Raw genomic sequence first — 25,295 nt, 5'->3', positions numbered from 1 at the left:
AAGCTTACTCGTGAATGTTCTCCGACTCTTTTGGATGTCAATAATGTTTTGATTAAACTTGCGAATAATTTCAATTACTATAGAGTTTTTATGCATCGTTCTTACTTTATTTATAATTGTTTCATGAAATTGATTAAGTGGGCTCCTTATTTGAATTTATCAGTTGAATCTCCCATTATTCCTATTTGGACCTCATTCCCGAATTTGCAGTCTCATCTCTTTTCTCCTCGTATTTTTCATGGATTGGACTTATTATTTGGTCGGCCTCTGAGAATTGACAATGCAACCTCTATGGGTTCACACCCTTCGATTGCACAGGTTTTAGTTGAACTGGATATAACAAAACATTATTCCGATGTTGTTTGGATTGGTTAGGATAATTTTTGTTATGTTCAAACTATTTTGATAGAAGATTTACCTTCTTTTTGTGAACACTATAAAGCTTACTGCTTCTCTCATCTCCTCCCCTTGTGTTGGTGATGGTGTTGACGGAGGTTATGCTTTTTCTCATCCTGGTGTTAACTCTATGCCATTTGGAATGGAACCTAGGAAGAATGATGGTTCTCCCATTCCTTCATCGAATGCATATTCGATGTCCTATAATGTGAATTTGTTTATTTATGTTCTGATTTCTATTATTTCAAATGTTGGTCTAAAAGATTAATTATCGTTGAATATGAAGGAAACTTGTTCGGATAAAAATGATTGGTTTGTTGGGTCTGATTCTACACCCTGTGGGGGTTTTGGGAATGACTTGGGTGAGTCTGTCAATAAGTTCCATGTGATGTATAGTTTGAATGTGGATAGCATTATTGAAAAAGTATTTTCTCGCATAGGCGACAAACATGGCAGGAGAAAGTCAAAATTGAAGTAATTGGTTTTGTTTGTTGTTTTTCACTGGTGTTGTTGGTCTTGCAAATTGTTTTGGGTGGCTTGTATGGCTCCATGTCTGGGACTGGGGATTTTTCTGATGCGCGGGGGTTTCCGGGGGCAGCGCCCCCAAAATAAATTTTAATTTAATATTTCTTTCACTTAACATGATAAGCTTGATCATTTACTTCTATTCCATTTCTTTATTCGCTTGGAAAATAGTATGCACTGTGCTGCTAGATTTTAGAAGAACGATCAAGAGGAATTTTTCTGTGTGGCTATCTGAGTTATGGAGGATAGATTACTATACAACTTAATAAAATGTCTTAGATTTTAAGCTCAATTAAAGATAAATTAGCTTTGTCGTTAGAAAAATTATCTGATGATGCGTGACTTAATTGAACATCACCAATCAAATGTTTTTATAAAAAAAAAAGATAAATTCTACAATAAAAAAATTACAATCAATAGTATATGATATTCATACTTCATGTCACATATATTGACTCTTTCAAAAATGATCTTCACGAAGCGATCAGTAAGCTCCCGTCATGACTTTCGATCCAACATGAACAATATATCATCCCTTTGTTAGGGTGTATGTAGGGCTAGATAATATAATATTTTACTCTAAGTTTGTACTGTATATATATATATATATGTAGACACACTCACTATAAACTTAATTGAACATCGCCAAATTTTGGTTTATTTCATTTTACTTAAAACACTAAGAAATAGGGATTTTTACATACATAACACTTAAAATTATTGAAAAAAGAAATTTAACACCTAAACTTCTATATTTACTAATAAATCTTATTTTCTTTTTATTCTACCACTCCATTGAAGCAGTGAGTTACTTGTATTGATTGTGAAAGGATGTCATTGACGGAAAAGATAGTCACTGATAGTGATTTTTGATGGAAGGTATAAACGGAATGTTAGAATTGATTAAAATAGGGATTTTATGAGGCATATTAGTAAATATAGAAGTTTATGCATTAAATATGTATTTTTAATAGTTTTAAATGTTATATATGTAAAAATAATATTTGCAAGTATTTTTAATGAGAGTTGAAAATAAAAAAGATAGATGTCATTAATGAAAGGTGTAGAGTAGGTTGAGTAAGATTAGGGGTGTCAATTTTTGACACGACCCGAAACACGACCGGAATACGACCCAGAAAAATTCCGAAATAGGTCGGGTTCGGGTTGACCCAGCAACCCGAAATTGACCCGAAAGTGACACGAAAACTCATATTTGACCCGAAAAACCGAGATTGACCCGTTTTTGACCCAAAAATTGAAGATTGACCCGATTTTTGACCCGAAAACTAGTAATTTTGGGTCAACCCCGGGTCATTCGTGTCGGGTCGGGTTCGGGTTGAACCGAATAATGCCGGGTCAGTTTCGAGTTCGACACGGACCCGACCCGTTGACCCGAATTGACACCCCTGAGTAAGATCTTTTATAAGCTCAACATGTACATCCAATTTTTTGTTTATAATAACAAGGAAAAAATCATAGTGAATAACAGCGTCATAGATGGCCTTTATTAAGTCATATATACAAAGCATTTCTCTTAAGTCATAGATAGCTTGATTATCTTAAAAACAATCACCCCACTAATTAAAGTCACGAGGCATGGCAGATATTAAGTGAAGAAAAAAAAAGCATTTGTGTGGAAACCAACTCTATGCAAAATGAAATCATTGTAGAGATCAAAACAAGAAGATCTGTTCACTTTATAGAGATTTCTTTTCTACGTTTTTTTTTTTTTCTGTGATTCAATGGCATCACTCAAATCTTAAAGTTTAAAATTTTACAAATCTTGCTCAAGCTTGAACTTTTATGACCGCTTAGCCTTATCCATTTTCTTGAAAGTTACATACTATGATGCACTGACATGACACAACACGGCATGGACACGGGACACAGTTGTAGTATGGCGCGGACAAAGCATTATAATTTTTAAATAGTGTATTAAAATTAATATAGCATCATATCAGAAATGACAAGCAATAATAATTTAATATCATAATTGCTTGTTTAGCTTATAATATGAAACAAATAAGCACAAAATATATAGTACAACCACAAAATATATAAGTAGAACTATTTAGTACAACATGAACATTCAACTACTCATTAATATTTAATAACATTACAATCTCAAACTATATTTGAGTTAGTTTTATGCTTCAAACTTCTTAAAGTTCTAAGCTAAATGCATCCATGTATTCAAAATGATGTGTGTTTGAGGTTTCCCATTCCATGCTAGTGTAAAAGAAGTAATGAATTTTTTGATAAATTGCTAACAAAATGGTTATAAACTACTAACAACATGTTAACAAATATAATAGCACGAACTCGAATGAACTCAAGAAAATAATAAAAATTAAAAGTCATGAAATTAAATTTCAAGATAACGGTTCCACCATAACCGTAAATAGAAGAAAAAACTAAACTCCATACCTTTTGGCAGAGATCAAGAGAGAGTGAGTGATCTAATTATTGAGATCATGCATATATTTAGTGTTGTTGGTGTAGGTCTTTGTATGCACCGAGCTAGGGCTATTAGGAATGTTAATATAATCGATCTTTGTGACCTCGTCTACTTACAAAAATAACAAAGAGGAAAAACAAAGGAGTGATGACCTCACTTACTTGAGTATTAGGCTCATGCTAGCGTATTAGCCTCCTTCGGCCTTGCTTGCTAGCATAAACCCTAGCCTGTTCAATCACAGAAATGAAGAATACAAATGGATACGACATACGCGACTACTTAGAAATCACGTGTTTTTAGTAATAGAAGGTTATATGAGGTGTAAAAAAAAAAAAAGGTTATATGAGGTGGAATTGTAGAGTATGATAGTCTAAGAGCTTTAAAGAAAAGAAACAGAGAGAGGGGCGGAAGAAAACTTCATAAAAAAAAATTTAGGGTTAGAAGAATTTCTTCTAATTCTTTTTGCAACAAATATAAGTTGCATTATATAGTTGATAATTAATATTATTAAAAACCAGCCTACATAGTAAATGTCACGCTCAAGATAGTTGTTGATTGGCAATATCATCATCAAGTAGAGATCTTATTAGGGGCTGCACACCCCACTAAAGGAATAAGCCACTAATTAGTTAATAATAAATCCTAACAAGACTATTTTAAGTATGAATACTTTATTATTAGGATTTCAATTATTTAATATATTTAAATTTTATGAATATTAATATTTAATAAAATGAATACATATGTCTCAGACATATGAGCAAAAGGTTTGTATGAGAGGAGTCTTAAGGAAGATCATTTCAGCAGCTTGATTCATATAACATATGGAAAGAGCAAAGTGATAATATGTAAATTAGGCTCCCAATATATATTTTATGATGCCCAATCCTCCTATTCCTCATATCCTAACTATGTAGCATGTGAGCTATAAGAAATGGTGAAATAACACATTGATGAAATTATTAACAATAATGATAACAATTGAATTTCTTCTTGCATTGAGAATAAGAATAAGAAGACTAATTTATGTAATCAAAGCAATCAATTTAAGAGAAAATGACCAAATCATTCTAAAAGGTATTAGCTCTCAGTACCTCTTACCAACTATTTAGGTGTTCTTCTACTCCACCAAATCATTCACTCATTATAGTCAAGGCAATCATTTAAAATAAGAGTACATTAAATGAATGAATCACATAAAGAAGTAGGCAAAATTTATAAATACCATAAGAATAATGGTCATGATATTAGAGGTTCATGGGGTACTTAAGGTCTTGTTTGAGAAGCTTATAAAGTTGACCATTTATACGAACATTTAATCGATTAACATGTTAACAAGGAACCTAAAGAATTAAAATCTGTTGCATTCTATGGAGGAATTAAAACAATTGGTACCATGGGCTCCAGAATCAAATTTGAAAAAATTGTTCTTCTTGCCTTTTAAACAGTAATAACTACAAAAGCACAAAAGCTATCTAATCTCTATTATCAGTAATATAACTAGGGGTGAAAATCATTTTATTTATCTAAACATTAATATACATTTGTATTCATACTCCGAAAATTATATATAATAGTCATGAGTTACACAATTAAAGTATGGAGTCTATTAATTCCTAATTACAAAAGAATAACTAAACAAAAAACAAAGTAACTTGGAGGATCCTATAATTGATCAATCTCATACTTCAGATCCTCTGTCCTGACATTAAATCATTTAAATCATATATAATGCGTTAAAAAGCCTAGCATGTCACTAAGTCCTATAATTGGACTCAAAATATAGTAAAGAAGAAGTATGCATATTATCAATCAATATGATCATAAATATATACAAAAATAGTAAGTCACATGTAGTAGTAGTAAAATATATAAAATAATAAAATAGTACGATATAAAAGCCAGCAAAATAGTACAATAAAAAAACCATGGAATCAATGAACCAATAAACTAGTAAATCGATAAGTTAGTAGATTAGTAAATCTATATGGAGGGAGAGTCAAATAAGTGATAAAAGATCCTTCCCAAATCATAGGTCGTAGCAGTAAGGAACTCGTATAAATCAATAAACTAGAAACATCTATGAAAACTATCAGAATATATAACCATGTATTATAATCAAATTAGAATGCACATGTGGTTCAATCCTTCTATATCAATATCCAATCAATATCTTATATCACATGCTCAATATCACATGCTCAATATAGAAATAACATGTTCAATAATAGTAACTCACTAAATAGTGAATCGATTATAGTAATAGTGTAGTTAATCAGTAGTAGTATCAGTGTCATCAGTAATAGTATCGCCCATAAATATGGTGATAATAATAGAAAAATAATAATTAGCAATAGAGCAATAAAATAGTATAATAATAGCTATGCAGTAACATGTAATCCAGTAATCACACCAAACAAGCAACAAGTTTTGTCTTGTATTGTTATTTTTAGTATTCAGTAATTAGTAATCAATAATTATTGGCTCAGTAATAGAGTCTTCACTCCTTTACTGCAGCACAGTAATAACTCCTTATAAATCTCAATTAGTCCATCACATAAATCACTAGAGGATAATAGTAAATCACATTATTTAAAAGAAAACTTGTCAGCTCACCATCCTATACAGGTCAGTCACACTTCATCCAACATTAGTAAAATTAGCCTTTACTTATCCTCATATATAATATTTTCACAATATTATAATAATAATAACAATAAAATATTACTCAATTTACATGCTCATATTCATTCACAATGATTATGTTAATAGTATGTCTATATTAAAATACCAAAATTTATATTTTGTGCAAATTATTCAAAATACATTAACTTTTAGTTTACCTAGAGAAATTATAAACTCATCTAGACAAAATGTCCAAAATAAACAGTATTATAACATTTAAAATGTTGTACGATCGAAGTTCACTAAATTTGAAAAAAATGAATAGATTTAATTGAAAAGAAGTTGGACGGTCGAAATCAATTCTTTAAAAATAGAGACATGATAATAGCCACCTATCTCGATCTGAGCACTTTTTATAAAAAATGATGAAATAGATTGGCAACCAAAATTTTGATTTCTCTTTCCTCTCTTGTCCTTCTATCCCCTTCATTTTCTTCCTTCCACGGCAAGCCGGTGCTAGTGGCAGTGAGGGTTGAGTAAGGCAATTTATAGTGTCGTAGCACCCAAAGGCTTTAGTGTGTATCATCGCAGCACTGCTGCATGCTGAATCCAAAATTATTGTATGATAGAGGCTTTGATGTCATAGCGATAATTTATGGTGTCGTTGCACCCAAAGGTTAATGCTGCAACGTCACAAGCTCAACATCGCAGCACTCTTGTTCAAACAGAAATTCACATTTTCATTTTAAATTCATTTTTTTTTTTTCAAAATCGTGCGGTTACACCATGTATGTTGTCATAAGAGTTAAAGTAGACATAACATGAGAAGCTTGAAAAGGCTCACCTAGTTTGAGATTCATTCCTCTACTTCTTCACCTCCTCAGCAAGTTACCTTCTTGAACAATAACTTACCATAATACAGAATCATCTCCAATAATTTGATGCTTGTGTTTGGCATCAATCGTTTTGAGGTTCTTTGTATCTTCATCAATAACAAGAGTTCAATGAACATCTATTACATCAACCTTTTCATGTGGATAGTACTTAATTTGGAGAATTGTTTACCATATAGAGGCACATTAGTATGGTTTCAAGGAACTGTCTTCTTGAATATACAATCACATTAGAAGCCATCTAAGGGAACAACGAAACCTGAGAAGATCAAGGAAAATGCCTCATTTTTATTAAAGACTTGCGTCAAACTTAAGTATAGAATCTGGATTGTAATTTAAAACTTGAGGCGGGAGAACAAATGGATTTTTTTTAATTGAAGTAGGCGGTTATGCCGTCTCTTTTAGAGGAAAAAGTATTACTTACGGGTCAGAATTCATCTAGAGACTAATAAAAATGCGTCACGTCGCTCAAAAAAATTACTGCGCTCGGTACAAAATGCTTGATAACCGTCTGATGTCCACACAGAATAATCTCCCTTGAGAGAGGCGGTTATATCAATTAAGCATGCTATAACGACCTCTCTGTCAAACTTCTATTCAACCGTCATCGGATTTGTGCCTGACTATCATCATTATAAACTCCAGAATATCCTCACAAAGTCCATGATAATTTTACTATCCTTAAATCTAAGGACAAACCGATCTTTGTAACTTATCTGACAATAGTGTAATCATTTCGACTGAGCGTGGCCCCATAATTTTTTCCTTGTTCTAGAGTTTTTCACGTAAAATTTCTTGTGTTTAATTTTTCTATTTATGTGCTGGATCTTCATACAAAATTAGAACGCTAAACTATATATTTATCTATCATCGTGAGAAGCAAATTTATATTTTTGTATTTCAATCAATTGAGGAATAACATTTTTTTCTTTTCATATATTATATTATTCATAATGTCATATTCGATTGCAAAAATAGAAATTTAAAATACCATTGTTTAGACAATTTCCATAGATAATCTGCTAGACAAGCCCGGACGAACCAGAAAAGACCAATGGATCTTTTGCTGAAGCACCTTCCACGCACTTTTTAACTGAAAAATGCATTACAATTGCAGTCATTTTTAAGGGATCTCCTGCATGCTTTTGATTATATCTCAAATTTGCAAGTGCATTCTCTTTTCCTCTCAAAGATATTCGTCTGAAGATTTCCAAAAGGAAAAAAATGGGAGACTCTGAAATTGCTTTTGGAACATCTTTGATGCCTCGTTTATATTTGCGACGGCTCCTTCAGTTTTCTTACATAGTTGCCTCGGAGAATTTTCTGGGCACCTGTTGCCTTTTATGGACGATAATGCCTGCATGGCTGCATGTTACTATGATGCATTGCAGTTCTTGGTCTGTTGGGATTTTGCCTTCTTGGCCTCTCACCTGCGGAAAATTATTAGGTAGGACATCAGACATAGATATAGGTCCGGATATCAAATTAAAGTTTGACATGCGGGCTTCGCTTTTTTACTACGCTTTGACTGTTCTTTAATTGTGCTTCGACTACGCTTTTTGGCTGCACTTTACTTGCATTTTTGATGCGCTTGACTTAAATTTCAGCGGACACATTTAATTTATAAAGTAAAAAATAAATTTAATTGAATATCCACGTGTCAATATTTTATTGGAGTCCGGACATATCTCTACGTCCGGTGTCCGGATCTAATAATTTTCCCTCACCTGGACGATGATGAACTCCCACGACACAGATCCACTCGTCTTGGATGATCAATTTGGCAACCAGGGGATGTTTTGCGCTGCAAATTATCTCTACATTTGCTGATCCTGATTCATCAATGAGAAAACATAACTTGGACTGGCCCATAATTCATAATCGAGCAACTTCATCAATTCACACCACATTTCCATCTTCGCGCAATTGGGCAGAGCTCTGATCTGGTTTTGAAATCAATTTTCCATTCACTTCCCTCAATCTCCTGTAAACATGTTTACTACAGCTATCATAAATTCTACTCCACATTGGGATGGTTGGTTCAAATGGCATCCTCCGGATTAATTCCTCGAGCTCGACCATCGATCCATGCCTGCCCAATAGCTCGATCATGTACTCATAATGTTCGACCCGCGGTATCACACCATATTCATCACTCATCATGTAAAAATACTTGCAGCCTAAGCTGACAGATCCTTCACTAATGCAAGCAAGCAACAGACCAATAAAAGTGATGTTATCTGGTCTGATCCCATCTCTCTGCATGGCTTCAAACAGCTCGATGCTATAAGCTCCTCTCCCATTATAAGCAAATCCCAAAATCGCCGAGTTCCACAAAACAACATCCCTCGAACTTTCCTTTTCGAAAACTCTGACTGCGTAGTCTAAAAGCCGGCACTTACAGTACATGTCGACTAATGCTCCTCTAATTATTACATCAATATTGAAACCATTCCTGATCAAGCAAGCATGAATTTGCTTCCCATGTTCAAGCATGAAAATATTGGCAGAAGCAGCCAGCATCAAACTAAAGGTGAACTCATTAGGTGCCGTCTCCTTTAGCATTTCGATGAAAATATCAAAGGCTTCTTCGCTTCGTCCATGACGAGCATAACCTGCAAGGAGAGAATTCCAGGAGACTTTATCCCTTCTGGAACCCATTTGAAGGAACCAAAGGTCAGCACTTTTAAGATTCCCACATTTTGTATACATATCAAGGAGGGCATTGCTGAAGAAGATATCAGGGAACAAGAGATGCCTATAAGCAAATCCATGAATCTGTTTTCCCTTTTCAGAGTCTAAGAGTCCAGCACAAGAGTTTAACATCAATCCAAGTGTGATAAAGTCAATCTCTGTAGTTTCCTTTTGCATTTCATGGAAGAACTCAAAGGCCTTTTCCCAGTTAAAAGACTGCACATATCCTGCAAGCAATGCATTCCAAGAGACCACATTCCTCTCAGGCATCTCATAGAACAGCTTCTCGGCTTCATTTAATCTTCCACAGCTCGCATATCCAGATACCATTGAGGTCCATGATACAACATCTCTGGAAACAGAGCAATTGAAGATCCACCGAGCATCCTCAATACACCCACACTTTGCATACAGTTCCATGATTGAATTCTCAACGATATAATCCGTCTCATAACCGTTCTTCACAACAATTCCATGGATTTGGCAACCTACACTAAGCCACGATGAATCTGAACAAGCAACAAGTGCACTCGAAACAGTAAAATTCAAAGGTATAACTCCAACGTGGATCATCCTCAAGAACATACACAAAGCTTTCTCCGCTTGGCCAAAATCAAGATACCTCCTAACAATTACATTCCAGGAAACAGGGTTCGGGTCAGGAATCTCGTCAAACTGCTTATGTGCTTCATCCATGATCTGACATTTCCCATAAACATCAACAAGTGAAGTCCCCAGAATCACATTCACACAGAACCCAAATTTCAAGATGAGCCCATGTACCTGCCTTGCAAGAGTTAATGCAAGAAGGCTGGAGCACGACCTGAGCACTGATGCAAATGTGACATCTTTTGGACGTATACCACTCACATTCATCCGGACAAAGAGCGCAATGGCGTCAGAAGGGCAACCAGCAGAAGCGTAGGCAGAGATCATGGCATTCCAGGTACCGCCAGTCCGGTGGGGCATTTCGTCGAATAGTTCGCGTGCATCGGAAATGGAACCGCACAGAGCATAAGTCTCTATGGCGCGGTTAAGAAGGAAAGTGGAAGGTGGGGAGGGAAAGGAAGAGGAAATAATGTGGGATTCGACGCAACGAGCGGCGACGAGGGCTCGGCGTGAAGCGCAGAGATGGAGGAGGCGAGAGTAGACGGAAGCTGGGAAGGAGGAAGGGGTGGCGCGGAGGACGGTGATGGAGGCGCGGAGGTCGCCAGCGGCAATGTGGTGGAGTATAGAGGAAGAGGGAGGTGGATCCCTGGGGCGGCGGGGTAGGGTTTTGGTAGGGTTTCTGTGGCGTAGGGCATGTCGGATTAGACGTTCGCGGATGGAAGAAGCGGTAACCACCATGGGAAAATTTCTCTCATAAAGTTTGGGTTTTGGGAGTGGTGGTGTTCGTCTGTGCAACCTGTCGCTGGCACCGGAACCGCTTAGAGAAAAAAAGTTGGTCTCATATAGTTAAAAAATAATCTTTCTGCAAGTCATATTGAATATTTTAGACGTGTACATTTTTACATTATCAATTAAGTGTTTTAAGTACAATTGATTGTAAATAAAATAAGACAATTGCTCTCATTATAGTCCTGAGATGATAACATTTGGTAGATTCTTCACTAATTTTTCTTTAATATTCAAGTAGTCCATATGATTTTGATATACTAAACTAATCAAAGCAATAACATAAATTTTTTTTAAATAAGTCATAAATTTGGGCCTTATATAAGATATTATAAAGTTGGCTATATGAAGAAGTCTAAATAGTTAGATTTCAGTCTTCATAAAATAAGCTAGTAATACATTGGCTGAGCGGATGAGTCGATTCACAACCATCATAATAGTTGGAAAGAAAAAATCATCATAATAGTTGTTTTACCGCTCGAATTTGGCAACCTAATGATCAAATTCATAGAAAGATTTTACCAAAAATCGGATGGAAGAAGAAGTGATTGAAGCAGGTTGGACAAAGGTAGAGGTTGGTATTTAACAAATACCTGCACATCTATACGTTGAAATGGAGAAGGGCTTGAGGATTCTAATGATGAAATTGAAGTGTTCAGGTATGAAATCAAAGCTATAGACTAAATTTTATCCAGAAACAGATGATAAAGAACAAGATTTTGAATACGTGAGCCCGTAACAGTTCATTCAGAAGCCCATGCTGGAATCCACTGGTCCGGTCAAAGATTGAAGAATTGCGGACTTGTTGTCTGGGAAACGAGACATTCCCAAGGGCATGCTGTTCGAACATCAGGACCACTTGCTCGAGAATCACCATGACGTTGAACATTTTCTATGGCTAAACCAGGCTATCCAAAACAAGCAACACAGATTTGTGGAACAGGGTTACCAGTACCACAAACAGATATTACTGAATGCAAGCCTATCTGAGAAGACGCGGATACTTTTGCAGAAGTAGGGCTTGTGGGGGCGATTGAACCGGCAATGAAGCTGCAGCTTGTACAGATAACGGGGGCATCGGAAGAGGCGAAAGTTAGAACTCGATGGAAGAGGTATGGTTCGTAGCACCTTCATTGTTGCAGCAAACCGAAGTTAACGGAGCTCCAGTGATGGAATGGTGATCAGGTGAAGCATGAAGGCTGTGAATCCTATAGGATATGGGTCTCAGCGAGCTGCTTCTCTGTAGGGTTTGCAACTCTCTTGACGATCCGGTACAAATCCTGCAGCCACACAAACGTCCTCAGCTTCAGAAATCACTGCCCTTTCTCGCAGCTTCGAGAGCAAGCCGTCTGTAATCTTTGGTGCACACATTGCCGGCTTCTAACTCCTCATAGTGCATCATTCTCCCTTCCTCCACGAACACTTGCCGGTTTGCTGAGATTCCCGCCTCATCTCGATATTTGTACGCAAGAAGGACGACATGCTGAAATCGACGGAGATTTTGATCTCGCCGATCACCGACATGATTGCCGATTGCCTCTTTTCAGAGGCTGCGTGCCACGATTCTTCAGGCCGATACCTTCGATCTCCGGCAGCTCCAAGCAATGCCTCATCATACAAGAAGCAGAAGATCAAGCAGCAGAAGTTTCGCCTTCGTCTCTATGAAGATCCGGAGGTTTTTGCCGAGGAATTATCTGGGATTTGGGATAAACGCTATGCTGCGCTGAGAGAGAGAGAGAGAGGAATAAGTGAGTTCAGCGTGTTCTTCATTGTCCCGCTGAATGGATTCCTTCATGACTGACACTGGGAAGTGAGATCTCTACCAGAATTTTTTAACACAGGAAGAAAAATTTGAATTATGGAGGTCCTTAAATTCTAAAGGTTTTCGTTTGAGTAGGTCTAAAATCTAATACATGAAGATGAAGTGTAATTTTAGTAATAATAATTCTAGTGGTAGGATTGTGACTTTGGACGATCAAGTCATTTATAAAAATACGTGTTTTACATATCTTGGGTCTATTGTTTAAAGTGATGGTGAAATAGTTGGTGATATTAGTAGTAGAATTCAAGTTGGATGGTTGAAGTGGAGGAATGCATCAGGCTTGTTGTGTGATAAAAAAGTACCCCTCAAACTTAAGGGAAATTACTATAAGATGATGATGAGACCTGTAATGCTTTATGGCACAAAATGTTGGTCATTAATAGGGAAGCATAAATTTAAGTTAAGTGTTGTAGAGACGAGGAAGCTCATGTGGATTAGTGGTTTCACTTTTAGAGATAGTGCGAAATGAGTATATATATGAAAAGGTTTGAGTGGCTCCAGTGGCTTCAAGAGATCCAGGCTGCAGTGGGTAAAGGTTCTTCTGGTGGATCAGCAGAATATTCTGAGTACCGCAGTTAGTCGTAAGTAGTAGGAGGAATTCAGCATGGTAGAGTATACGGTTTAGGTTCGTAAGCCTATGCATACGAGGGGCAGATATTTGGTGGCTCCAATTTCTCAGCAAATACCCAAGAGTCTTTATATACCCAACATATAGCTTCTCTTGCAGCCGAGTTAGAGCAGGTACAAAAAGCATAAACTGATTGGCATATGTATATACAACAACATATGGAGATGTAGCAGCAGATGCAACAGTAGAAGGAAATGCATCAATAGATGCAGATGCAACAAACTCAAATGTTAGAGAAAATACAAAAGTTGAGTGAGTAGATGAGTGGGAGGAGTACATCATCAGGAGAGGAGGAGACTGAATCAGGGTAGATGTTATGTATTTTAATGATGTGGACATCTTTAATTGTGTATTTGTGGACATGTTTACTTAATTGTTTTATGAACATCTGAATTTGTTTATTATTAGATATTTGTTGATGTTGTTAATGATATTATTCTTATTTTTGTTATTGAGTATATGTTTGGTGATGTTATTGATTAGAGCTGGATATTTTTGTTATTGAGTATATGTTTGAATGTATATTGTATTGCATTTTTTACTATGCAGATTTATGGAAATCAGTTTTAGAAGTCAAGTGATATTTTTTTTTGTTTATGCTACAGGCTTTCCGGCAGATTATCCACTGGAAAGACCTCCGAAAAAATGATGTGATGAAATTGGATCCTCTTTTCTGGCATATTATTGTGTTGGAATTACCGGTGGATATACCTTCAATCATTCTGCTGATAATAGTGCAATGGCTGGAGGTGGCGGATTATCTGCCGGTGTTACTGGTGTACTGTATATGTCGAAAATACCGGTGGAACAAACATCGAAATTCACTACCTTAGAAAATGATGGTTCTTCAAATTTTTGCACTGGAACGCCGCCGAAAATGCCACCATAAACATACCGCCGGTTTAGGTTTTTTGATGCGTGAATTATTGTTGGAATTTCCGTCGGATTAATAGTGTTACCAGCGGATTTTGTCCGCTGGTAACAACGTGTTTTCCTGTAGTGCTTGGAGAACAGCCTGTATTTCTCTATTTATTTTTGGGGCTTTGAATGCCATGCATTTTGTATTTCTGTTGGTGCACTTAGGCTCTTTAAAGACTATATTAGAATCATTAAAATATTACATAAGTGCTCTACACATATTTTTACATGTTTATATGCTTCTTATACTGTTTTTTATATTCCTGCAAGAGTCAAACTAGAATGTATCTAAGAACTATTATATGTATGTACAAGCTTTTATAAATCATCGATTGTATATAGATCAAGTTGTACATCGTACTTAGTTGTAAAGAACCAAATATACATGCTTATATATACAAGTGAGGCTTTAAAAGACGATGTCCACTTCTTTGGAGGATAATCTCTTTTGGAATCCCACAGAAAACTTGGTGCTCTAAGACCTTAAGCATATGTCTTTGATTTATATATATGATAATTTTAGAAACCTAGGCTTCTTGTAGTGGAGTATGACCACATTTCTTTTCTGCAGAGTTAGACCGAGTTGATTATACATATTTAAATCAATCATAAAGAAATTTATTTTATACAACCATTTTCTCTTTTACTTACATCATTCCATATATTGCATTCATGTAGGTTATAACTTATGTTAGGGGTAATTTATTTTCTTAGATTTTTTCTTGTGTATATGCTCCAAACTTTGTATGAACATGTATACTAGTTCTAGGATGACATAACATTGGGTACTATAGAAACCAACCCCTTTACCTATCTATACATACATGTTTAATTATATATATATAAGGCAACTTCTTTATAATTTAAAATTAATATGAGTCTAATCTCCACGTTAATCAAAAGTTTTCTCTTTGGAGATGTAATCAACTATAGGAGCTTGCCTCTATAAGATCCCAATATAAAATAAACCTTATCTTAGTTTACTAAGAGAGGGGAAAAATCCTCTAAATGTCGATCGAGAGAATCTTGGATTAATCTCATATTTTAAATAATATGTAAATGTGAATTAATATTTATCCTTCGGGATAATCCTTACGTTCCCTACACCGAGTTCAAATAAAAAATTATTTCTTTCCCCAAATAGATATTGTAGTGTTAGTTTCTTCTTCAGGATCATTAACACTAATTATGTGAATTTATCTAAAGAAATATTAAATCAAATTAGTGTTATAAATATTAATCTTAGTAATTTAATTTCTTCACACTTACAAATGATACTGATCATTGGTGAGATTGAATGATATTGATGATAGTGATTGAATTGAGCATGTATATCGATTCTTTAGTTCTTGTATTGGAAGCTTTAGTGAATTTTAGTTATTGTTGGGCTTTTTAGCTCATAATGTTGATTTTAATGATTTCAAGTCTAGAAAGTGATCAGGATCAGGTCATGTTAGAATGTCAGTGATCGATTTTATGTTCTTTTATTTCTTTTGTAATCAGGAGTTTGAGATAAATTAATGATATCGATTTTACTAATCTTCTGACTATTATATATGATTTTGGGAGAATGAATATAGCGAAATATTATGATGTATATGATTTTAGATGCTTTCATTAGAGTGGTTTATATTGATGTATTTATAGAAGCTCTGGTTAATTATTTAAGTGATTAAAAATATGTAATTCTTCTAAATTTAATCTTAGGACATGACAAAATGGTTGGTATCAGAGTGGTTTTTGGAAGAATTGAATTGTAATTAGAGCTATATGAACTGATTATGAGTCACTACAATAAATTATGTATTGCCGGTGAGATTTCTTACAAAAAAATTTTGTCAAAAATTTTAGTGGAATTTTTGATGGATTTTTATTGGAAAATCTTCGCCGCAATTCCAGAGGACTTTTTGACGGATTTGTCCATGGAAATTTTCCATCGAAGTTTCCGGTGAAATTTTTAACATCAAATTTGCAAGGAATTTCTCGCAAAATTTTAAGGTTTCGAGCTGATTTTAGAAAAATTATTATCAAATAGAATAAAATAATTTTTAATAAAAATGTAACTAATTACTTATTAAAATGTAACTAATTAATTAATTATCTAATTTAACTAATTATCTTATCAACTAATTAAAATTAATTAATTAATTAATTTAAATAGTTATCTAATTAACTGATTAACTATGTTAACATTAACTAATTAGCTAATTTACTTTAAATAAAAAAAATTGACAACTTTTTCTTTTCTTTGCAAGCGGCCGAATGGACTGCCATTGATTGCTTTCCCAAGTCCCCTGGGTTTGAAGCGCACCTCTTGTGTATGGTCGGATAGGTACGGATGCGAGTGGGTAGGCTGGTTTGCGAGCGGGGAGGTCACAGGGCTCATAGAGCATTGGCTGTAGCTGGGTTGGTGAGTAGGCCGTAGCTAGGCTTGGTGCGCAAGGTTTGGGCCGCAATTGGGTTGGGAGAGCGGGCCAGAGGTGGGCTTTGGCTCGCATGGCATGGGCCACAGGCAAGCATGGCGTGCAGGGTATGGGCAGCAGGTGTGGTTGCTGGTGGGCAAGCAAATTTTTAATTTTTTCTAATAACAAATTTTTTGACCGAAATCCGTTAGAAATATTTCTAGATGAATTTTTTGCTGGAATTTATTTTCTGACGCTTGTTTTACTGATGAAAAAGTCCGTCAAAAATTTGTTGGAAAGTTATTTTTTCGCAAAATTTACACAATTTTTGACATATATGGTTGCCAAAAATGAATATTTTTCTTTTATTAAGTGTGGTAGAAGTTGAGTGGTATATATTTTTATCTTTGCATTTGATTCATTGATTTATATATGTATGTTGAGTTTATTTATTAATTAATTAGGACTAGGAATTTTATCAATAACCCTTCTGATAAGGTTACACATAATGAATAGAGTGTAGCAATAGCTCCTATCAGTTCTGATAGTTTGATGCAGCTTGTCAAGATGCTTACAATGGTAATGAGTGATGGAAAACTGGACCTAAGGAGATTGAAGAGGACAAACATTTATAAATGTTTTATAAATTGAAGTCGTAAATATTTAAACTAGCTATAGCATCTTAGTAGCTGATGATGAGAGAAAATATTTGATATCATGTAGTGTCTAGAGCACAGGAAAGTACCACTAGCAACTTTTTTTTGTTCAAATGAGAGGCTAAAAGATGGTGGATATGATAATAATAAGAGAAATTTTAGGGTAAAATGAACTCAAAGATTACTTGGGAAGAGTTTATAATTATGTTCAGAGACTAATTCGTACTTCCTTTGGCTTGACAACAAATATAGGAGGCTTTCATGAGATTTGAGTAAAGGGACATAATAACGATGCAGTATGAAGTTGAATTTACTACTCTGGAAATGTATGCTCCATAGTTGATCAGCACAGTAGAGGATAAATGTTATATATTTCTAAGGGGATTGCGATATTAGTTGAGATATCCACATGTGTCACTGAGGATTTAGGAACTTTTTAAGTTAGTGGAGATTGTAAGATTGATGGAGAATGACTTGTCTATTTTACTGTTAAGATGTGATATGAGTAGGAAGTGATCAGGAGATGACATGATTAAGAGAGAGCAATGAAAAGAGGAGTATATTTTCAATCTATCAAGAGAGCTCATTTCCTAATAGAAAATGAAAAGAGTAGTTTTTATTTACACTTTGATATATACTATCAAGAGAGCTCATTCTCTTGCTGAAAATAGCCAAACCAAGCAAAATCTACTCTTGTACTATAAAACTGTAAATAAAAACTAAAAGAGTGGAAACCAATATTTCCTAATAGAGAATCATAGACTATTGATGAAATGAACCATTGTATGAATGCACCCCCCCCTCCCCCCCCGCGCCCTCAATCGCAGCGGAAGAATCCGACTCGGATCATCTACAGGAAAATCACTCATTTCGGAAGCTTTTTTCCGCGCGGTTTTGGGGGTAGCTTACGCGGCGGTTAGGGTTCGTCGAAAAAAATGGGGTAGGAAAATAATTTTCCGGTGGTTTTTACAGGCGGTAAATTAACTTCGGCGGTTATAACCGCCGGCAAATTATTTTAAAAAAAAAATTTCCTCGATGGTGCGCGACCGCCGCCTGCGTCCTCCGGGTGTATGTGCGATCCGACTCGCACGCGCGCGCGGTCCGACCTCCCGCGCTCAGCTGGCACTACGCCGCCAGCAGGTCTCCGCTCTATCGCTCCGGGGGCCGCGGACCCGCGGCTCACGTTTGGGATCGCGTACTGGCCAGCGCTCCGCGTCGCGGGCGTGAGTTCGAACTCGGGTCAGTTGGGAGAAATTTCAAGCACAATTACCGAAAGCCGAATTGGCCTGAAAGATGTAAATATGAAATGTTTGTCATATAATTTTTTTAAATACAGTATATTTGTTACGAAAATTAAAATTTAGTTTTAAATCATTTTAATTATAATAAACTAATTAATATTAAAATAAAAAATATATTAATAACAAAATAAAAATGAACTAAACTAATTAATTTTAAAAATGAAAATTAATTAATTTTTAAATATAAAGTTAATAATTTATTTATAAAAATCATTTAAATAGGTAAAAAGATATTTCATTTCATTAAATTTTTTAAAAGCCGCCAGAAAAGTGAAAAAGCCGCCGGAAATTCTGCCGGAAAATTCCCTGGAAAAAAACCGCCGGAAATGCGCCGGAAAGCCGCCGGAAATTTGGCCGCCGGAAAGCCGCCGGAAAATTCCGCCGGAAATCAATGGTTTTCCTGTAGTGGATGAGAAAAACTTAGTCTTTGATTCATCTGGTGGGTGATAGGTGAAGATGTTTTTGACATTGAAAGTGGATGAGGTATTAAGCTCAGGTGGTAAATCAATGACATAGGCATTGGCATTGATTTGTTTGATAATTGCAATAGGACCAATCTTTCGTTGGCTCAACTTTAAGTAAGATCCATGGAAAAACTGTTAGCTCCTAAGGCGAACCATGACCAAGTCAGCAGTGCTGAAGTGCTTCTTACGGTGATGCTTGTCTGCTGATTGCTTGTACTTGATATTAGATTCAATAAGTTTGTTGCATACATCAATAAGTTGATAGAAAATTGTTCAACTAACGTCGAAGCTGCTTTGATGTTGCATTTGGGCAGCACTGCCACATCTATAGTGTGGTTCGACTTCTTAGTGTAGTTCATACTGAACAAACTTCTTCCAGTTAAGCGATTCGGCATACTGTTTTAAGCAAACTTAGCTTGCCCTAGAAGGTCATCCCAAACCATAGTCTTAAGATGCTCTTGAACTAAACATCGAAGTATATCAGACCAGCTGTTTAAGGGTAGTAAGTTGAGCTGAGTTTAATTTCTTTATGCAACCTCTTCCAAAACTCCCTCCAAAAATGACTAATGAACTTAACATCATGATCTCAAGTTAGGATATAAGGGATTCCATGGGGGCGAACAATCCCATTAAAAAATATACTTGCGATGTTAAGTGCGTCGAAAGTCTTTTTACATGCAATGGAATGCACCATTTTAGAAAATTGATCGACAACAACTATGATGGAATCATTTCCATGCTTAGGGCAAGGTAGACCTAGAACAAAATCCAAGCTTAGATCCTCCCAAATGGTATCTAAAACTAGCAATGGAAGGTATAACCCGGTGTTTTGTCCTCCACCCTTGTAGACTTGGCACACTGGACAACATTCCACGAAGCACATGACATCCCTTCTTAAATGTGGCAAAAAATTTTGGATGGTGGTTGAGCATTTGTGTTATTCTGGCCACTATGTGTTGATAGCCTACCGCAATGATCTTCCTTGATTAATTGTGGCCACCAAGAGGTGTTTGGGATACACAATAAATTATGTTTAAATAAATATCGATGTATTATGGTAATTTTTGGAGCAGAACAATTTTGATGACAAGCCATCAAAATAGATCTGAAGTCAATATCTATATGTAAAGTTCCTTAAGCATTCCAACATGGTAATCTCGAACTATAGTTGAGAGAGGAGAGTCGTTCGCCGACTGAGCATCCACGTCAATGTTTTAGCCACCTGTTTTATGTTTAAAACAAATGAAACTTTTTATAAAAATAAAATCCACCTAGCATGCATATGGTTGATATGCTTTTGATTGTTGATATACTGCAACACCTTGTGATCGCTGCGTAGGACAAAGTCTTGGTGCAGTAGATTGTGCTCCCACTACTTCAAAGCCCTCACAATGACGTATAACTCCTGCTCGTAGATGGTCCACCTTTGATGGGCTAGGCACAATTTTGTCACTGAAGAACTCCACTGGCCGATTCTCTTGACATAAGATAGCCCCAATGCCGGTTGCTGATGCGTCCATGTCAACATGAAATGGCCTTTCAATGTTTGGGAGAGCAAGTATGGGAGCCAATGACAAAGCATCCTTAATGATCTTGAAGCTCTTTTTGCTATTTCTCAGTCTATTAAAACTGCTTCAGTTTGAGAGAATTTGTTAGTGGCGCCATAATGAGGCTAAAGCCTCAGATAAATCGACAATAAAAGTTTGCAATGCCATGGAAACTACACACAGTAAAGAATGATTTTAGGGTAGAGCACTCGGCAATAACAATTATTTTTTGCTGGTAAGCTTGGACTGTAATATCAAAAATCTGCTCCAGGATCGTCCAGGACGATCTGGATCGTCCTGGGACATGATTGTTTTGAGGAAAATGAAAATATAGATGTTTTGTTCCGCTGCATTTGGTGACTTATAGTAGCTCTGTTGTTCTGTGTTTGTGTGTCTGTTGAGTTGATTAATTTGGAAGATTCAGTTCAGTAACCAAATTCCAAAGCCAGATCCTGGATAAAGAGGTTTGGTCGCGGTCCGGCTCGGGTGGGATCCGTCCCCGTCGGGTCGGGTCGTGACATGGACTCCCTTGGTAGATATTACAAAGCCCAAAAAATAGACATATGGGGAGGCGAACTCAAACTTAGATGGGTTTAAGTATAGCTGGCTTTGTTTCAAAGCTGAGAGAATGCTTGTTAGGTTAACTAGGTGATCATCCAATAAGAAGCTATAGACAAGAATATCATCAAAATAAGCCACAAAAAATAGATTAAGGGTTTAAGAAATTTGTTCATTAATCTCATAAGAGTGGATGGTGCATTGTATAACTCAAAGGGCATTACCTTCCATTTATACAGCCTTTGATGTGTCTTAAAAGCTATCTTCCACTCATCTCTGGGATGAATCCGAATTTGGTGGTAGTCGCTGCAGAGGTCCAACTTGAGAACATCGTTGTTCCTGATAGTCTTTCCAATAAGTCCTCCACTCTTGGTACTAGAAATCAAAGTTTCACAGTTATTTTATTAATGGCCCAGCTGTCCACGCACATTTGCCAACTACTGTCCTTCTTTTGCACAAGTAAAGCCGGGACTGCACACGAGCTAAGGCTCGACTGAATCAGCTTCTTTTCCAAAAGCTCTTCTACAATTTGCTGGAGGATTGGATATTCTTTTGGGTTCATCTTATAATGAGGAAGATTGGGGAGGGTTGATCCCATCACAAAGTCAATTTGATGTTGCAATACTCGTAATGGAAGTAGAGTTACTAGCGATGCTTCCATCATTACATCTTGGAATTGCCTTAAGAGATCAACTACCTTCTAATTGGTAGTAGGAGATGCAATAGAAGCTATCTGTTCCTTGATGAAAATGCTAACATGAGGGATGTTTCTTTCCAAGAAGCCAAATGGGTGGATCCAAGCACCACATACATTGCAGCTTTAGTTTCATTGCCTTGAATATTGCTCCAAACACCTTGAGAGAGTAATCACAACTTCCTCCCTTTCTAGACAAATAAGTAAGTGTTAGCCCTTACACGTAGATTGTGCCCATTTCAAATTTCCATGGCCTTCCTAATATCAAGTGACAAACATTCATTTCTAACACATTGCAAAGCACCTCGAACGTGTAATGTTTGCCAATAGAAAAAGTAACTTTACACATTCCCGACAATAAAATATCCATTCCCTTCTTAACCCAACTTATGTTATGAAGTTGTGGGGTTTTTTTTTATGTTTTAATATGTAAAGCTTGCACCACTGCATGCGAAACCACATTCTCTATGCACCCACTATCGATGAGCATATCGCAAACCTTGCTGCTTATAGTACATTTGGTTCGAAAGATGACATGTTGTTGGGAATTATTCAGCTTTTGTGGAGCCAGTAAGAGCTTTTCTAAAACACACACGAGCAGGTCCCCTTCATAACTGATCATGTCTTCAACATCAATGTGTAGTTCATCTTCTTGCAATTTCCCCTATTTCTTTGTCCTATGCTTCTAACATTTGTAATTATTGTCGATTGGGGCATTTGTCGACTTGTGGCCTTGTTGAAAGTACTAGAAGCATTTTATGACTTAAGGTCTAGAGTAAGGGTTGTATTTAGTTGGAGCCTTCGATTTGGGTTAGAATATATTATCTCCGACAGGTTTGATTGTGTTGTTAGCACGCACTGTTGTGTTTAGCATGCGAGGTGGCCTTTTTAGCTGATGGACCAAACTGTTTGACGGTATCTATGATCTTCTCTAAAGAGTGTCATTTATGTGAATTGCTGCAGAACTGACGAGCTTGTTGAATTTTCACCTTAAGTGCAAAATTCACAACTTGGGACAATGACCACATTGAATTTAATTCCAATTTATTGTATATTGAATCGTTCAACCCACCAATATATCTAGCCACCAATATATTGGCAGTTTCATTCAAATAATTTATAGTAAAAAGATGATTGAATTCTTATATATACTCACTCACTGATTGATTACCTTGGATGCAATGTTGATATTTCAAGTATAATAATTGCTCATAATCAGTGGGTAAATAGTGTGATCATAAAAATTACTTCATTCGAATCCAACTTTGCATAGGTCTATGACCTTCGCTTCTCCTAGATTGGAGCAACTGTGACCACTAAGCGGTTGCGCCCCACTTAATCTACAAGCTACATATTTGACTTGTTTGTCCGGCTCTATCTCCATATAATCAAAAAATTCTCAACAGCCTGCTCCCAATCCAGGTAGTCTTCGATGTGCAACTGCGCGTCAAAAAATGGCATATTCAGTTTACTCAGAACTCTCCTTGATGGCGATCAAACTCCGCAGGTCGATGGGTTGATAGGTTACATTACCTCCATCTGAGTTCAATAACACATTTGGAATGTAGCTTCTACCTTATTTGTCAGAATATGTGATATCGTCAAACAGGGGAGCTCGCCTTCTTTCTTGGTTCATCTGCCCCGTCGGCCTTATCCCAAGTGTGGCTATGGGCACCATCTTCCGTTCCTGCCTATCGACATTTCCACTTACCTGTAGCGCTCGCCGAACTTCAATCGTAAGCTTCACAAACTCGGCAGATTTGTTGTCCAGCTGTTTAGCTACTCCAACATGTGCAACCCAGAGAGCTTTCAGGCTATGATCTTCATATCCCGCCACATGCTTACTACCTCTTGCCATCTTACCAAGCCGCCATCTTTGATACCAATTTTGATGTGGTGTGTTGTGGAAGAAGCAGGTAGCATAAAGAAACAAGCAAAGAAATAGTGATAACTATATAAAATTGTATTATGTAAAAAAGCTAACTTATGTTCTTCTTCCCTAGAAAAAGATATACCATCAAGAGATCTCATTCTCTTTTTGAAAATAGCCAAACTAAGCAAAAACTACTCCTGTACTATAAAATTGTAAACAGGAGCTAAAAGAGTGGATGATAACATTTCATAACATAAAATCATAAGCACTAAGTGATAAAATGAACCATAGGAAAGTAATGGTTATGATGCACCTCATTACTTTTGAGCATTGCAGGTTTTTGTTTGCAGTTATACAGTGAATGTTTTATTATTTGTAATTGTACATTTACTTTTTCTTATATGAAATGAAGGTGGGCTTGCCCCTTCTCTTAATATATATACTGTTACAATTGTCTTACCCATATTGGTGATGAAATTTCAAAAGAAATGATATTGAAAGCAATGCAGAATGCCGAAGTTTAGAAGGGTAGACCATCATTCTTCATATACAATAGGAGAGATTATTACTGGCATAATCTTGACACAGAGAACCGTTCGATTTTGTGACAGTGAATAGTAAAAGCACAGTTACTGTTCATCCATCCATTTTCATTGTTCACTGTGACAAAACCGAACGATTCTTTGTAATTGGACTCTGCACATAATAATTTATCATACAATATTCATATAAATATATAAAAAAAGACCTGAAATGATCATTCAGACATTTCCTTAAAACTTGAGATTATAAGTTTGAAATGACAGCACAAAAGGGGTGACAGGTTTAAAACTAAAAGGCTATTTTGTTTGTTAGAAAAGCAATGCAAAGTGTTTTAAATATATGGGATTTGAAAATTTTGATGTTAGGTTTGTTGAAAAATAAATGAAAAGAAAAGTTTTGATGAATTCATTTTCTTTTCATATTTCATTTTTGACATAATCGTCAAATTCTTTTTTCATCATTTCCATCATAAGTTGCCCTTCTATTGCCATTAGCCCCTTATCTCCATCACTCCATGCGACCACCTCCATCATCACAACTATGGCCACGGGTTGTTGCCTGCCAACATGCGTGCCAATCACCAATCACAACTATAATTTAGTTTTATATTGCATTCATTTTACTTCAAACTTAAAAAAAAAAAAACTATCTATATTCATTTATTTATTTAAACTAAATCAAAATTTTAAATATGTATTCTTTTTACCTTAATTTTATTTGTTTTGGGATATTTAAGTCATTTAAGACAAATTTATACACAAGGACTGAAACCCAAAATCTTTTAATTAGAAGTCTAAACTCTCAACCAATACATCAAGATAAGCTGTGCTTAATTTTATTTAGCTCTAACTGACTGAGCCGCCCAACCAAACTAGGCATAGATGTGCTTGACCTTGAAAACTA

The 25,295-nt window shown here is 35.9% G+C and overlaps 1 protein-coding gene across 1 annotated transcript; it reads right to left on the bottom strand.

The window, feature by feature from the left end:
- Window positions 1–7,795: 7,795 nt before the first annotated feature.
- Window positions 7,796–12,139, bottom strand: LOC110111199 (pentatricopeptide repeat-containing protein At3g26540). Its single transcript, XM_020842964.2, has 2 exons — window positions 8,625–12,139; window positions 7,796–8,327 (listed from the first exon to the last, which is right to left on the bottom strand). Exon 1 carries the CDS (start codon window positions 10,936–10,938, stop codon window positions 8,797–8,799), a length of 2,142 nt encoding a protein of 713 aa, XP_020698623.1. The 5' UTR covers window positions 10,939–12,139; the 3' UTR covers window positions 7,796–8,327; window positions 8,625–8,796.
- Window positions 12,140–25,295: the final 13,156 nt, after the last annotated feature.

The sequence above is a fragment of the Dendrobium catenatum genome, unplaced genomic scaffold, assembly GCF_001605985.2.
Source record: "Dendrobium catenatum unplaced genomic scaffold, ASM160598v2 original_scaffold_197822, whole genome shotgun sequence".
Classification (NCBI taxonomy): domain Eukaryota; kingdom Viridiplantae; phylum Streptophyta; class Magnoliopsida; order Asparagales; family Orchidaceae; genus Dendrobium; species Dendrobium catenatum.
This window is presented reverse-complemented; position numbering and strand designations above follow the sequence as displayed.